Source organism: Orcinus orca, chromosome 15, assembly GCF_937001465.1.
Source record: "Orcinus orca chromosome 15, mOrcOrc1.1, whole genome shotgun sequence".
Classification (NCBI taxonomy): Eukaryota; Metazoa; Chordata; class Mammalia; order Artiodactyla; family Delphinidae; genus Orcinus; species Orcinus orca.
The window spans coordinates 38519576-38535485 of NC_064573.1; the positions used below are offsets into that span (position 1 = coordinate 38519576).

At 46.9% G+C, this 15910-nt stretch overlaps 1 protein-coding gene across 1 annotated transcript in view; it reads right to left on the minus strand.

The window, feature by feature from the left end:
- FHOD3 (formin homology 2 domain containing 3) overlaps positions 1–15910 on the minus strand; it is a 505940-nt gene that overhangs the window by 80904 nt on the left and 409126 nt on the right. Inside the window, exon 18 of the mRNA XM_049697949.1 lies at positions 4019–4315. Within this exon, the coding sequence (XP_049553906.1) occupies positions 4019–4315 (297 nt within the window). The remainder of the gene's footprint in view (positions 1–4018; positions 4316–15910) is intronic.

Genomic DNA, 15910 nt, shown 5'->3' on the forward strand with positions numbered 1-15910 from the left:
CATGTTTCAGATGAGAAACCTGCTATCCTTTGAATTGCTGTTCCTCTATAGGTACCACGTTACTTCTTTCTTTCCAAAAACTATTTTTTTGGTTTTTAGTTTGCAGAAGTTTGTCATTTGTCTTGGTGCAGATTTCTTTGGATTTATCCTTGTTAGGATTTGCTCAGCTTCTTAAATCTGTAGATTTATACCTTTTGCCAAACTTGGGAAATTTTCAGCCATTATTTCCTCAAATATCTTTCCACACTGCACTCTCTCTCCTCTTATTCTCAGACTCGGATGAAATGAATGTTAGTTTTATTGACATAATCCCATGGGTCCCTGAGGCTCTGTTCATTTTTTTTAGTCTATTTTTTTCTCTGTTATTCAGATTTGGTAATTTCTACTGATCTGTTTTCAAGTACACTGATTATTTTCTTTGTTGTCTCCAACCAACAATAAAGCATGTCAAATATTTTATTTCAGTTACTGTATTTTGCAGTTCTATAATTTCCCTTGGGTTCTTTTTTAATAACTCCTATTTCTTTGCTAAGACTTTTTTTCATGTATTTCCTGAGCCCTGAGTGTTTGTAACTGTCCACTGAAGCATTATTATGACGACTGCTTTAAAATTTTTGACAGATAATTCCAGCATCTGATTCATCTCAGTGTTGGCACCTGTGGATGGTCTTTTCCCATTCAAGATGTGACTGCCCTACTTCTTGATATGATGAGTGATTTTCGATTGTATCCTGGATATTTTCGGTATCATCTGATAGACTCTGGATAATATTTAATCTTCTCTTTTAGCAGGTAGTCACCCTTTTGGGGTGTAGCATACAGGGCTTGGTGCAGGTAGATGTTCAGCTCCCTGCTGGGTCCCACTGTCACCACCCAGGAAGAGGGCTGACTCACACTCCCTCACTGCAGATGGGTAGGTTGGAGGTTCAGTGCCCCCTTGACCCCACCAGCATCTTCCCAGTGGATGTGAAGCACTAACTCACCTTGGCTCATTGCCTCCAAGTGAGGTGAAGGCTCAGCTTCCCACCAGTCCCCACTGATTCTGGCTTGGGGAGAACAGAGTGCAGACTAGTACCACCTCCAACCACATCATTCTACCTTGTTTATACTGGATGGCGATGGAAGCTCAGCTCTCTGCTATGCTCCCATCAGCATCAGGGACAAGGATGGTGGTGGTGGGGACAGAGAATGCTATTAGTCCCCTCTCCACTCCTCATTAAGTCTAGCTCCTTCTGGGTGGGGGTGAAGGCTCAGATCCCCACAGGACCCCACAGACACTACCCTGTTGGAGGAATTGGGACCCACTTGCTTCTCCCCTTCAGGGGACAGACTGAGCTCCCCATTAGGCCAACACTACCCCAGCAGGGGAACTGGAGCACTACCTGCTTCTACTGGCTCCCTTCTGAGTGCCGCTGACACCACAGAGTTGAGGAGGGGAGGGAATGGCAGAATTGTCACTCCTATTTCCATGGGGGTGCTGTATAGAAAGCCACTTCCTCTTCAGTCTCACTGAAACCACTGGGTTAGGGGGAGAGGTGGGACAGTGGCAAATTTTCCATTAGACGTTATTTAGGATAGAGCACTTATTAACAGCAGAAAAGATTTTCTGTTCTGTTAGGCAACGCCTTTTCCGATCCTTTGGCTAAGGGAATCGGCTTTCCTTGAAGCTTCACTGCCACGTCGTTGAAGTCTAAAGCCTCCTAGGCAGTCTGCTTCATTCTTTCCAACTTTCAGAGTCCTCCTATGATTGGCTGTTCTGTTACATCCAGGGTGTTGGTATTTTAGTTGTCAAACGGAGGACCTGGGAGCAATGGGGGCGTCTCCATCTTAGCCAGATTCATTCATTTATTCATCAGTGGTTTTATGAGCCCCTACTATGTTCTGGGCACCCAGCCAGGAAGTAAGAACTCACAATGAGTAAGATAGACAACCCCATCCTCACAAAGCTTACATTCAAATAGAGACAAAGGACAGTTATACAAGTAACTACAACAAAGTGTGATGAATGCTACAGTAAAGCCTCTTACTCTAATGCCAGGGAGTGGAACACATGAAAACAAAGAAAAATAAAAACACACATCTGCAATAAGTTGGGTCTCTTTCAAGCCCTACAAATTCATTCTCAAGTAATAAGTACAACTGTGAGAAATAAGACTGGGAATCACTTTGATTGCCTTTGTGATTTAATTGAGAAAATTCTGAAAAGCAAAAGCTATGGTGAGAGAGCTTCTCTGTCTCCACAGCGGCTGATGTGCCCATGAGCAGCGGGATTTTTTAGGAACCAATAAGCTACAACAAATAAACATGGTCACATCTCTTAACAGCACCAGACTGAAGCAGAAAAGTCACTGCAAAGCTCCAATTCCTGGACACCACCAGCTTTTGGGAGAAAGTCAATGGTTCTTCACTGGGAGCAGAGTCTCCATTTTTGGAAAGTTGTCCTTATTTGGAAGGATATTGGGCAATCTGATCCACGAAAGCTCTGTTCCCTGGCTTATTTTTACTAATCCAACTTGTTTATATGTTTTAGACCTGCTAAACCTAGTTATGATGAATAATACTTCAAGCTACTCATAATAGAATAAAACATGATTTAAGGCCAAATGATCAAGCAGACTTACCCGACACCCTGTACTATGACCATAATTACATTAAATGTGAATAACGACAAGTAGAATTTGAGAGTGTAACTGTAATCTGACTTTGAAAGAAATTTAGTATCAATATACGTAATCCTTTTAGCACATACATCTTCAACCAGACACAAGATTTTCAATGCGATAATTCCTAAGACATAAAGTATTTTAAGTCCTCCTTTTTCACTATATAATGGTGACCAGTGATATATAGAATAAAATCGAATAATATAACTGTGAAAACTCAAATATTAACTATTTAGACTAAGCCATTGATTGACAGGTCTTCTAGGAGACATTATGGCTTCATTCATTCATTCAATCTTTGTTCACTCATCCAGGCTTCAGGGACAATGTATTCTTAATCTGTGAACTAACATATCATGCCTGGGTTGTGCCACTCATTGGCAGGCCCTTGCAGCTGCCCTTTGGGCCTAAGATGTAAGTTCCTTGAGTCTGTGTCACTGTGTAGCCTTAATGAAGCCTGGCCCATAAGACATGCCTTCACTGGTGAGGAGAGTCAGTTGAAAGAGGTGGCTTCCTGCCACCCTGAGAGTGTACGGATCATGGGTAGGAAAACCAACTCCATGGTGTCACATATGAATCATAATTCAAATGATTATTTGAATCGTTTACAATTTCTAGAACCCTCTGTGGCACCCTCCCCAAGTCCCTAGTGAGGACTAACATTCCATTTGATCCCTAAACATAAAGTCACCATTAAACAGGAGAAACTGAATGAATATTGGGGATAACACCAAAAAGGTATGATTCCATAAGAAAAAGCACGTACTCAGTATCGAAGAAAAGAGTGGTCCTGAGCATATTGCGGAAAATTACCTAAAGGACATACATTCCAGCTGAGCACATCAAATTGATCTCTGCATGCTGTGAACTGGCAGGTTTTCAAAGTACTCATATGATTCATTTCACCAAATCTGCTCTGGTCTGCAATGTTCAGTCATAGTGGCTTAACACACTTCCTTGCAAACACTCTTTCAAGGGAGTAGACAACAACATGACATGTCTCTAAATTTAAATCAGAAAAAAGCCACACTTACTACTCACAATTAAACAGTTAGAAGGAAATGAGGAATTTCTCTTCTGGGGTTTGTTCCTCAGGAAAAGTCCCTTGTTGCCCTCATTATCAGGCCCTTTTCCCAGCTGTAGAAGTGATGGTGCAGCCTTGTGGCAGAGGGTCAGGGCCCTTCTGCAGGGCAGGAAGCTGCTGGCTGGCTGAGTGGGGCCACACCCCCCTCCAGACACTGGGGGACAGTCTGGGGAGTGAGCTGGGCCAGCCGGTCAGCTCAGAGGCCAGCAAACCAGGTCCCCTGCCCCGGCATTCCCTGGGATGTGTTCACGGGGAAAGGGGGCCTCCTTACCGGTCCCCCTGTCCCGAGAGAGCTTGTCCTCCTTGTCCTCCCTCTCCAACGTGCTGCTGGAGGACGAGACGCTGGAGGCCGAGCAGTTGTCCCGCTCGTTCACTGCCTCATTCTGTTGCTCCTTCTCGCTCAGGGAGGCTCGCTCTTCAGCCTCTGGCTCCAGGGCCCGCTCCACCTCGCTCTCTGCTCCCACGTGGGCAGGGGCTAGTTCCCGGCTGGCCTCATCGGCCACCCGTCCCGCCTCTGCCTCTGCCTCTGCTTCTGCCTCTGGTTCGGGCTCAGGATCCCCGGTGCTCGCTGAGGGAGATAACAGTGGAGATTATGAGCAGGACAGGAATTTCTAGGAAGCGTCGAGTGAGGGTGAGATTGAACATGAGGCTGATTCTTCGTGCTGTCTGAGGCAGGCAGAATTCTAAACTGGCCCCTGAGATTCCCGTCCCCTGGTTATTCAGTCAAACACAGACTGAGGCACTGCAGGGAAGGGGCCGTGCAGCTGGTGTTCACGTCTCAAGTCTCTTGACCTTAAGATACGGAGCTTATCCAGGTAGGCCTGATCTAACCTGGTGAGCCTTTTAAAAACAGAGTGTTTTCTGGTTAGCATCAGAAAAGAATGTCAGAGATTAGAAGCACAAGAAATATTTGATGAAGTACTTCCCTGGTGGCGTAGTGGTTAAGAATCTGCCTGCCGATGCAGGGGACACGGGTTCGATCCCTGGTCTGGGAAGATGCCACATGCCGCAGAGCAACTAAGCCCGTGCACCACAACTACTGACCCTGTGCTCTAGAGCCCACGAGCCACAACTGCTGAGCCCGTGTGCCACAACTACTAAAGCCCGTGTACCTAGAGCCCACGCTCCGCAACAAGAGAAGCCACCGCAATGAGAAGCACGCTCATTGCAACAAAGAGTAGCCCCCAACCTGCCGCAACTAGAGAAAGCCTGTGCACAGCAACGAAGACCCAATGCGGCCAAAGATAACTAAAATAAATAAATTTATTTTTTAAAAAAGTATTTGACACATCAGTGCTGGTTTTAAAGATGGAGGGGGCCGTGTGATGAGGAATGTGGTGGCCTCTAGAAGCTGAGAATGACTCCTGGCCGACAGCCAGCGAGGAGCAGGGACCTCGGTCCTGCAAGCACAAGAAACTGAATTCTGCCAACGACCCGAATGAACCTGGAGGTGGACTCTTGCCAGGGCCTCCCGATAAGAGCCCAGCCAGCCACAACCTTGACTGTGGCCTTGTGATACCCCCGGCTGAGAACCCAGTTAGCCATGCTGGGCTTCTGACCTATGGAAACTGTGAGATAATATAAGTGGGTGCTGTTTTGAACAGCTATGTTTGTGGTAACTTGTTACACAGCAATAGCAAACTAATACATGATCCTTTTGCCTCTTCAGGGAAAGAGGAGAAAAGTCCATGGTGAATCAAGCTGATAAGCAAAGAGCAGCCTGATGTTCTATCAGTGGCTAAACCAGTGAGGTCCATCACCCTTTGCTTGAATTACGTTTGCTCATAACGTGAAGTTATTCCATACACTTGAAAGTGACTTAGAAGAAGCACTCACGGGCACAGAACTCTGTAAACCTGTCGGGGCTGGAGATTTGCTGCTCAGTCTCCATGGGTGTCCCCTAGGAAGCAGGGAAATGGCACAGTCTGCCGTAGGCATGTTTTTGCTGAGCAACCCTCTCAGATGTGAGCTGTGAATGGGTAGCAAAATGATTGGGAATTAAAAAAAAAAAATGTCATCTGTGAAGGCCAGAGGAGGACGAGTCACTCCTGAGGGTCTGACCCTCATGGCTTAGCAGAGCCACATTGCTGGAATCCTGGCAGTGCCACCAAGAGCATGTGCTCCAGCCCTACGTACATACTGCTCGAAGCAATAGAGATTCAGGCAGGATTGGTGCATGTAAGGGGCCTGCCCTGACCCTATAAGAACAGGCGGATCAGAGGGCTCTCTCTCTCTGTGGAGATATCCTGCCAGCTCAGGTGAGCAGGGATGGCTGGCAATGGGGTGCCCAGAGCAGGTCTCCCAGCAGGCCAGGCCTCACTGGGCAGGGGGCCCACCTGCCCTCAGCGTCCCTGCAAGAAGTCATTCTGCCAGGACTCACTGGGTCCAGAACCCCCGCCCCTCACCTGCTCTCAGGCTGCCTTCCTCAGAGAATGAGTATGGAATTGTGGGGCGAGAGAGGGAGGCAGTGCAGAGAATGAAATGCCAGCCTCTCCTTATATCCTGGGTAACTTCCAACCTCCACACGGAAGAAATCCTCCTCCGTGGGAACTGCACCAGTGCCCTTCAGGTAGGAACTGGGTGTAGAGGACAGAGGGACTTCTGCCCACCCGGGCTTGATGACACATTGTACGTCTTCTGCTGGGGACTCCAGCCTAGTACATGCACCTGCTTCCTGGGGAGAATGGGGGAAATGAGGACGGGGTGGCAAAGGCCCTCTGCTGTCTGCTGGGTGTCCTTGCTGGGTGTCCCCAAGAGGGATGGTTTTGGAACTGGTGATAAGAGAGCAAAGTTTCCAGGCTGAGATGCACTGGCTGGCAGTAGCAGGAGGAAATCGAAGGGCACACGACTGTGAACCCGTGTGCTCAGGCATTCATCCTTCCTTCCTTCTTTCCTTCCTTCATTTATTTATTTAGGCTGCGTTGGGTCTTCGTTGCTGCGCATGGGCTTCCTCTAGTTGCGGTAAGCAGGGGCTACTCTTCGTTGTGGTGCGCGGGCTTCTCAATGCGGTGGCTTCTCTTGTTGTGGAGCTCAGGCTCTAGGTGTGTGGCCTTCAGTAGTTGTGGCACACGGGCTCGGTAGTCGTGGCACACGGGCTTAGTTGCTCCGCGGCATGTGGGATCTTCCCGGACCAGGGCTCAAACCCGTGTCCCCTGCATTGGCAGGCAGATTCTTAACCACTGCGCCACCAGGGGAGTCCCAGGCATTCTTCCTTAAAAGCAAAAACCAGGCTGGGTACAGGGAAAGAGTGAAAAAACCTTTGAGAAAAATTCCCTTTGGTGCTGAAGGACTTTTTATGGTATTTCTTTTTCATTTGATAATAGAGCATTTAGCAAAGAGAAACAGAACCCCATCGTTTTACTAGCACGGCAAAAGCATAGTTTTAGCAACAGCAGTGTCATCGTTTGGTTGACAGAAAGCATATGTTCTTGCACACATTTACTTCAGAATAGCCACATCAAAACGAGAATGTGTTTCCAACAGCCTAGCATGTGGCGTGCATTGAAGTTTTAATTGGTGAGCATATGGCAAAACTGGCAAGGGTGCCTCTGTGGGGCTTTACCACTGACGGGGAGATGGGTGCAGTTGGTTGCCATCAGCCTGAGTCTACTCATCATCCCCAGGAGACTGGCAGACAAAGCAGGAAGCATCCACGATTCGATGGCTGTTTTGACTCCAGCCTACATGCATGTTTCCTTCCACTTCAGCAGTGACTCTGGCCCCTGATCAGCCGGCAGTTGCAGGAACAAGTGAGGCAATGGACATGCAAGCTCTAGAAAGCCACACATTCTTGGGAATAAATAGTGTAATTTCATCCCCCTACGTTCCAGCCTTACTTCCTGGAGTCAGACATTTAAATGTGCTCTAGAGCCGCTGGGGTAGTTTCTCTCTTTCATCACTGCTGCGGAGGAAATCATCTCCAGAGCTACCTCTTGACCAGAATGCAGGCTCAGTGTCCGCAAGGCCTCACTGCACATCTGCGGGGTGTGAAGCTGTTCTAATGATGAACAAATTAAATAAAATTCACACACATTCAAGTCAATCCAAGCCACCAAAGATGGAGAATGGAGCCGAGAGAGAGCAAACACATGTGGCCGCTCATTCCTGACACCCTCTGCACTCAGTACACCAGGCGACACGTGTGTCAAGGGCACAACACACACCCCTGCTTTCAGAGGGCTCACCGCTTGGCTAGTGACACGGGACATAAAATCCTATCAATGGGGGTCACGGTGGTATGCGGCCAGGCACCCAAGTGAGGGCCCTGGGTACCAAGTGGCAGGGAGTCCCTGGAAAGGACCCACGGCTGAGCCCTCCTCGAGCTGTATTAATCAAACACAGGACTGACAAGGCACAAGTTCTCTGGGGACTGAGACTCTGCCTTCCTCTCACGTCCAAGGGCCCCCAGTGTGGCCTTGGGGCCAGCATCTTCTCACAAAGTTCTCATGGACACTTAGGAAACACTGTGAGACTACACACTGAATTCCCGAACATTTCTGCCCGTCTTCCTATTCTCTTTCATCAGGACCTCGGTCACCAGCAGTCCCCTCCACATACTCACAACCATTCCTTCAGAGTCATTGCCCTAAGCCACACCAGCTGCCCTCTCAGCAGGCCTGGTTTGAAAAAGTATCATCTACCCTTGCCGAGTCCCCTGGAAATAGGAAGGACTGTGAAAGTCTGCAGGAAAAGTCCTCAAGGGAACTAAGATATTTGTCAATACCAAGGGATGAAAATTGCTCACAACTTCTCACTGATACCCAACAACAGTACCAGTGGTGAGAGGCACATGGACACACAAGACAGACCCAGCTCTTGTTGCTATGGAGGTTACAGGGATGCTAAGAGATCCTACATGTCACCCGTGGCCTCAGCACGGCAAAGGTGGGCAAACCCTAACACCAACGGACACAGGGAAATCCCAGCCCCTCAGCTCCCACCAGACACAATAAAAAGCATTTATAAACATGATGGATATTCTAAGAGCAAATTCATGTTGCCCTGGGAAGGTCTGGCAAGGGTTTTTGCAAAGCCTAGGACGGGTCATGAGTCTCTGTGCCAAAAGGACATTTAAGCAGAGTCTCCAAGGATGAAAAGGAGTTTAAGAGGGAAAACTGGACACAAATGTTCTGGGCAGAAGGAAAGAGCACATGCAGCCGGGAGCACAGGGTGGGCAGGAGGAATGAAAGCTGTCCGGCGGCAGTGGCTGGGGCAACAGGCCTCATAAGGTGAGTTAAGGACCTGGGGCTTTACACGGAGGGCAGTGATGGCTGCTTCACAGAGAGACAGGCCACATTTCACTTTGTCTGAGAGGACCCCTGACTACACCCAAATCACAGGCAAACCACACTTCTGGCTGGGACAGCTGAGGTGGGCCTGTAGCTTCAGAGGAGGCTCTTAGTCAGTGTTGGGTGAGCATTCGGGAAGCAAACCCCGCAAAGAGACTGAGGAGGAAGAGGTGAATGCCAGTCAGGGGGGCTCAAGAGAAGAAGAAAATGAATAAATGGCATCAGTGGAAGAACACATGGGCAAGTGACAGAGATTCTGGACAGTGGGAAGAAGTTTTCCATCCCAGGATCCCCTGGAGGAAGCAGTGTGCTTGCATTCGAGGAGAGCAGGGGTGCTGCAGGCCTGTGGCCCCCTTTGGGGCGCTGTTCCTGAGCCCTGCACACCAACTCTCTACTAAACCCTCAGACCCCTCTGCGGGGAGGGGTCTCTTACCGCCCTCAGAAAGCTGAGGCTGGGAGGGAACAGCGAAGGCCCAGGCCCAGGTGCCCAACAGCCCTTCTCCCCACGGTGGGTGCGAGCTTGGAAGTGAAATGAGGACATGGCAAGAAATGCCTGGCAACATAGAAGGCGTCCAAAACTGGGATCTGTCTTGCTGGACCACAGCCTGAGAGAGCAGACTGATGGGATCTTGGCATTGAGAGAACATACTTAGCAAAGGCCAGAAAAATGTATTTGGCCAGAACCTGCACTGACCTGATTCAGAGAACTTTAAACTAAATTTTAAGGTTGGAGGTGGGGGAGTATAGGGAGGAGAAAAAAAACCCAACAAAACAAAATTAAACTGTATAAAAGGATATGGTAAGGGATAACTCATGGAATGTGGAAGATATAACAGGAAGGAAGAGGTCCACGGTATATTCAGAAGGAAGTAACAAGGAACCTGGTTGCTGCCAGCCTGTGGGGAAGGACCCATAACCTGAACACGACCACTAAAGGGAATTCTTTATCCAAAGGACATAGACATTACAGGAGAGAGAGGCTGGGGAGCCAGGGTAGGAGCCCATCAACGTGAGAACCACAGTGAAAGAGGAAAAACCTAAGTGTGTTTGTTGAGAGTAAAAAAGGGTGCCCCGTCTGATGACTGGGACGTCCCTCATGCAGATCACAACACTGGGGTAAGAAGAGGAAAGAGCAGGCCTTGAGGATTTCAGCTCATCCCCTGTTCCAAGTCAGCCGGGGCAGACATTGACTCAGACTAGCTAGTTCAGCACCAACTTCTCATCTGATTCGCAAAATCTTACTCGACATCAGGCCCCGTTTGGCCTTAAGTGAAGTAAAAATAAATGCTACCGTCTATAGAGTGCCTTCAACACACTGGTGCCGTCCTAGGAACTATAGACACGTCACCCTATTTAATTCTCATGCCAACAATATGAAGATTAATGTTCCCATGTGAGAAATGAGGAATGATGTTCGGAGAGGTTAAGTAACTTGTCCAGGGCTACACAGCATACTGAACACTCTCGGCCTGCTCTTCTAGACCCATTCTTTGTGCTGCTTTGTGCCCTGGGAGGCTGGTCTCTGCAGAGTTTGCGTTCCCTCTCACTTTCAGACAGGTCGGCCCCGGGAGGTACCTGCAAAGCTAGGAGGAAGGAGAGGCTGGCGTATTTATGGGGGGCCACTTTGGCAGAAGGTGCCAGGCCAGCTTTTCTGTCCCCAGGGCTCCCTCCCAAGGCTACAGCTCTTACCAAGTCCTAGCTGTTCACTAAGTTTTTCCAGGCCTGGAGGCAGAAACAGTGTTGGCAGTTTCCCGCTGCTGCTAGTCTCTGGGTGCTTCCCTGCCCTCTGATGGTCCCGCGACCCTCTCCGCACCTCTGCAAACCGTCCCTTCACTGCCTGCCTGCGGGCACCCTCTGAGCATGCGTCTGCTAGTCTCTGGGTGCTTCCCTGCCCTCTGATGGTCCCGCGACCCTCTCCGCACCTCTGCAAACCGTCCCTTCACTGCCTGCCTGCGGGCACCCTCTGAGCATGCGTCATCTACTTCCAACAGAACCTTGCTGATGAGCAGAGCTGGGATTTGAACTTGGATTGGCCTGATAGAAAAGCCTGGGCTGTTAATCATAATGTTACACTGTGCGGTGGGTGACTTAAGCCGCAAAGGACAAGTATATAATCATTCCTGAAAGAACAAAACAACACAAAACAAAAAGTGGGCACAAATGTTCCAGCTCTGCTTTCATCAATGTCCCTGACAGCTGAGTCCAGAGTGTCCAACTAGAATCTCCTGTCATGCAATTTTTCTTTGAAGAGATAAATTGCTGGTAGAAAGATCTGAACTTAATAAGTCTTTGGGTGGCTTCAATTGATTTCAGTCTGTGATGGTGTCTCGATGACTTTGCCAGGACTTGGCTTTCTGGCAGGTCTTATGAAACTGAGGGCTGGGCCAGCCAGTTCTATAATAGTTGCTCCAAACTGTGTAGATTCCAGGGACCTCCCCCGTTCAGAGCTAATAACTAACACCATCGACTTTAAACTTGTGGTTTAATCATATAAATGTGAAAAAGGTCCCATGAGATGAAGCTCACAACTTTGAAAATTCTTTAGATTTTGCTTTTGGTGTTGGGCCAATTCTTGCAAAGCTGTTCACTCAGATTCACTCTAGAGCAGGATTTCTCAGACTCAGTACTTTGGATATTTGGGGTCAGATAAGTCTTTGTTGTGGGTGGCACTGTATCCTATTATCCTGTGCATTATGGGATATTTAGCAGCACTCCTCGCTTCCACCCACTGGAGGCCAATACCACTTCCTGCCCAGTTGTGACAACGAAAAATGTCTTCAGATGCTACCAAATGTCCCCTGGGAGCAAAAAATCACTCCTGGTTGAGAATCATTGCTCTACAGGAATAGTTTCATTAGGATGGGCACAAATTCAGCCTACTTCAGCTTTCCCAAAAGACACTACCTGCAAAATACTGATTCATGGGTCTAATGAATTTGTATGCCTTTAAAATTAAGCCCAGCTTTGTCCTCAAAATTAGAGCTAGATCTTCCAAACAGGTTCGGGCCTAAGCCACCTCTTAAGATGAAAACCATATATGGTCAAGATTACCTTCAAAAGTCCTTTTGGAAGATGCCACCTTGTAGGATCCCACACCCACCCTCAGAGTTCTGACAATCCAGGTTTTCACTGAGTTTCAGTGCAACGGTGTAAGAAGTCCTGGGCTTATAGTCACGGGCCATGCTATCTCCAAATACAGGTTCTTAAACTCTTAAATCACACTGGGTGCAGCAAGTTGTTCAAATGACAAGAGGCACATGAGAGTCAGGAATGGCTCAAGAACAAAACAGATCCATGGCCCTCATGTTGTGTTCACCTGGGGACACACACCTGAGTTGTATGTTAAGCAGAATTACAAGCACTATTTAAATTGTAATTTTCACTCCCCCCTTTTGCCCCTCAGATTATGCTCCTGATTAAATTCACTTGGTTAAACATGTATATGATATAACTCTACTGTAATATCATATAGGACAAAAAAAGAAGAAGCCAGTTTCAGGTCCAATTACTGTAATATTGATTAATAGATAGATTCTATTTCACACTAGAAACAGAAAATGAAAAGCAATTTAAGATGACCATATCATTTACTGCTCTGCTGTTACCTTGAACTCAAACCATATCACCCCAAACATCAACCCACGGTTATAAAGACTTCCTTTGAGCTTATTTAAATTCTTCTTCTAAAGTCAGATAGATAGGCCTTGTCTTGGTTCAGTGTCAAACAAGGATAGACTCCAATATGCGTTCATCCTTCCATTCCCAGTAGGGCTGGAGAAGCTCCTGGGTTAATGACATGCCCATTTCCTTACAAGAGCAAATAGAAAGACAAGCCCTTCCTCAAGGATGAAGACACTGTCTAATTCCAAACCGGCAATGCATTTCAACAGCACCCCTAGCTCCTGTCAGGTCCCAGACAGAAACAGCAGTGACATCAAAACCCAAACTGCTATTGTGGAAGAGATACACTAGCATTAAAATGGATGGTCCTGAATAATAACAGCTAGCAAAAAAGTGATCAAACTTGAGGGTTTTTGCTAATTCAGGCTTACCAGGATGTAGCTACTCTTAATGAGATGTTCTAATGTGATTAGTAGCAACACTCATTCATCCTATAAATACTTACTGAGACTTCCCAGGCGTCAGGCCTTGTGCTAGGCACAAGGAAGTCAGATGTGAAAAAATATCTTCCCTAAAATATTTTTCAGGCTAAAGTGGCCTCTTAGGTAATATCCAAGAGACATTATAAGATCAAAACAATTAATATCTAAAGAAAATGTTAGCTCTTCCTGCCAGCAGAGTCTGGCCAAGCCTAAGCAGAGCCAGCTGGCCTGCAATTGGGGTATGACTAGAAATCCCACTTTTAAATTCTCATCCCTAAAAGTTGACCCTTCCTCACTTACATCTAGTCACTAATAGATGTGGCTTTCCACTTAGCCAGTAATTCAGTTTATTTGCACTTGTTAGCAAATTTATTCACAAAGAAATGGAGAAAAGTTCACTTAAAATAAGGAGTATTTTTAAAGGTAGTTGAAGGAATATCTTAATTGTCAATTTGTCAAGAGTCATCCTCTGAATTTTCTCCCTCTTTTAGAGTTAGATCCTGAGAAAGAAATGGTCTACGTACATTATGTTGACTTTCTGCCCGAGTTCTCTGTCTACATTAGGCCACCAATACTTCTTCAGTCTTTACAGAGGGGCCTATATAGTCAAAGATGTGCCCTCTGTCATGGTCCATGCAATAAATTTCTGCGTACAGGGGAAACAGCTATCTCTGTAGATTAATGTACTTGCTTACTTTTTTTCATTTATTAGCTCATAAAACATTTCCTGAAGGCTTATTCTGCTTCAAGCACTGGAAGATAACAAAGGTGAGTACAGGCACTAGCCCTCCTCTGAGAAGCACACAAAGGAGAGAGGACCACTTGTTGTGTATACAGTGAAATAAGTCCTATATCCCAGACATGCACAAGATGTAAGGAAAACACAAGAGAGGGCTCAAAGAGGCTTTAGAGAAGATGCTTCAACTAGATGGATAAAAGTCCAGTGGGCACCCCATGGGTGAAGGCACTCAAGTACAGAAGCATGCCTGAGAGAAGAGAGCACTTTTCCATGACTGAGGGTGGTTTGGTCCTGATGGACAGTAACATGTACAGGTGGTTACGGTGGTAAGAGACTGGCTGTAGGACTGGATAACCAAGAGTCTTGAGTGCCATGCAAGATCTTACCTTCACATTGTAGATGATGGAGAGCCACTAGAGGATTTTAAAAACAAGATACAGACATGATTCTTTTTTTTGGCTGGGCTGTAAGAAGAACCTGGAAGGGGTGAGATATAGTAGAAGCTACTGAAATGGTCCAGATGACATATGGTTAAGATTGGGACTAAGGCATTGACAATGGGGAGGCATGGGAGGGGGCTGATCTGAGAGAAAGGAGCACATAAACATTTGATGATTGACTTGATGTAGGGGTGAGCATTGACGGGGGAGGCAAAGTTACATGTCTGCTTCCAATTTAAATAACTAGGCCAGGAGAGATGGTCTTAACCAGATGAGGACTAGGAGGTATGAGAAGGTTAGGGGTTTTATGGGTGAGAGATGAGTGACATCTCCCATCGAAAAGCCCCCGAATGGCACTTGGTAAGTCTGAAGTGTCTAAGGAGCATTCAGATGGCGATGCCTAAGGAGACTGGATACATGTGTCCTGAGCTCAAGAAGGCCACGGCTGGAGATGCAGACCTGGCGGTTTTCAGCACTTGGTAGGTAGTTAAAAATTCACAGATGGGGATGTGGAGGTGCAGCCAGAGGGTGTGGCATGAAGATAGGGGGTTGCTGGGGAAGGAATATTGGAAAAATCTGACACTTAGGGGGCAGCCAGAAGAAGAGTCAGTAAGAAGACTGAAACAAGATGCTGAGAAAGGTTGAGACAAAATGATGAGAAAACAATGATGACAGAAGTAGAAGACATGAAAGCCCGATAACATGTTGAGTCTAGAGATTATCTAGAAGATACACAAGGATACAGAGCTGCTGGATCTAGAAAGTCAACAAAAAGCTACTGGAACTTCCCAAAGTACCTGGTGGAGGCAGCTTCTTCAGAAGACATTACAGCTTTGGAAAGCTCTGAAGATTCACTGAACCCAGGAATCCTCTTGAAAAAGCACACTTTTAAGGACTGGAAAACCAATGTTTGATTATCTTGCCACACTGCTGGCGTTGTATCATTCTGTACAAATGCTTTATGGGAGTGGGTGGGGGAAAGACAGGGGTGTGGGGGAGGCAGAGGTGCTGGGCGGAAAAGAGGAGTGGTGGACATGGCGGAGTACAGTTTGAGCACAGATAAAGATGCTAGAAGAAACCTGAGAGTTATTCTTCTTTGCTATTTCCGAGCTCTCAGTCACTGACTCTGGAAATGTGAAGTACTACACTGACTTAAGAATGTTCACTGTCCCTACCTGTGCAGGGCCTTCTGACTATACCTGGAAGCATTTACCCAAGGCTTTTACCTGGGATGAAAGGCACTGATGTCCTTGCAGATTCGCCGGTAGCACCTCCAGATGCAGACAGTGCCTGCTCCGGACTGGGCTTTACAGCTCCTGATGCTCTTTCTTTTTCTCAAATAAGAACAAACAAGGTAATGGCTGTTTAAAACTTGAATTTTTTGTTTACATTAAACAGATCTTAGGATGAAAATTTGATTGTAAAAGTTGGTTGAAAACCATTATAACCCAAAACTTGGAAATAGTTCTCCATGGGTCTATCATGTTTCTGGGGTCTTACAAGCTGATGCATTGAAAGCCTTTGTTCTGGACTATCTAAGGATGTGTGCATAGCAAATAGCCTTGAAAGACAGAGAAAGAGTCTCCCTCTGGA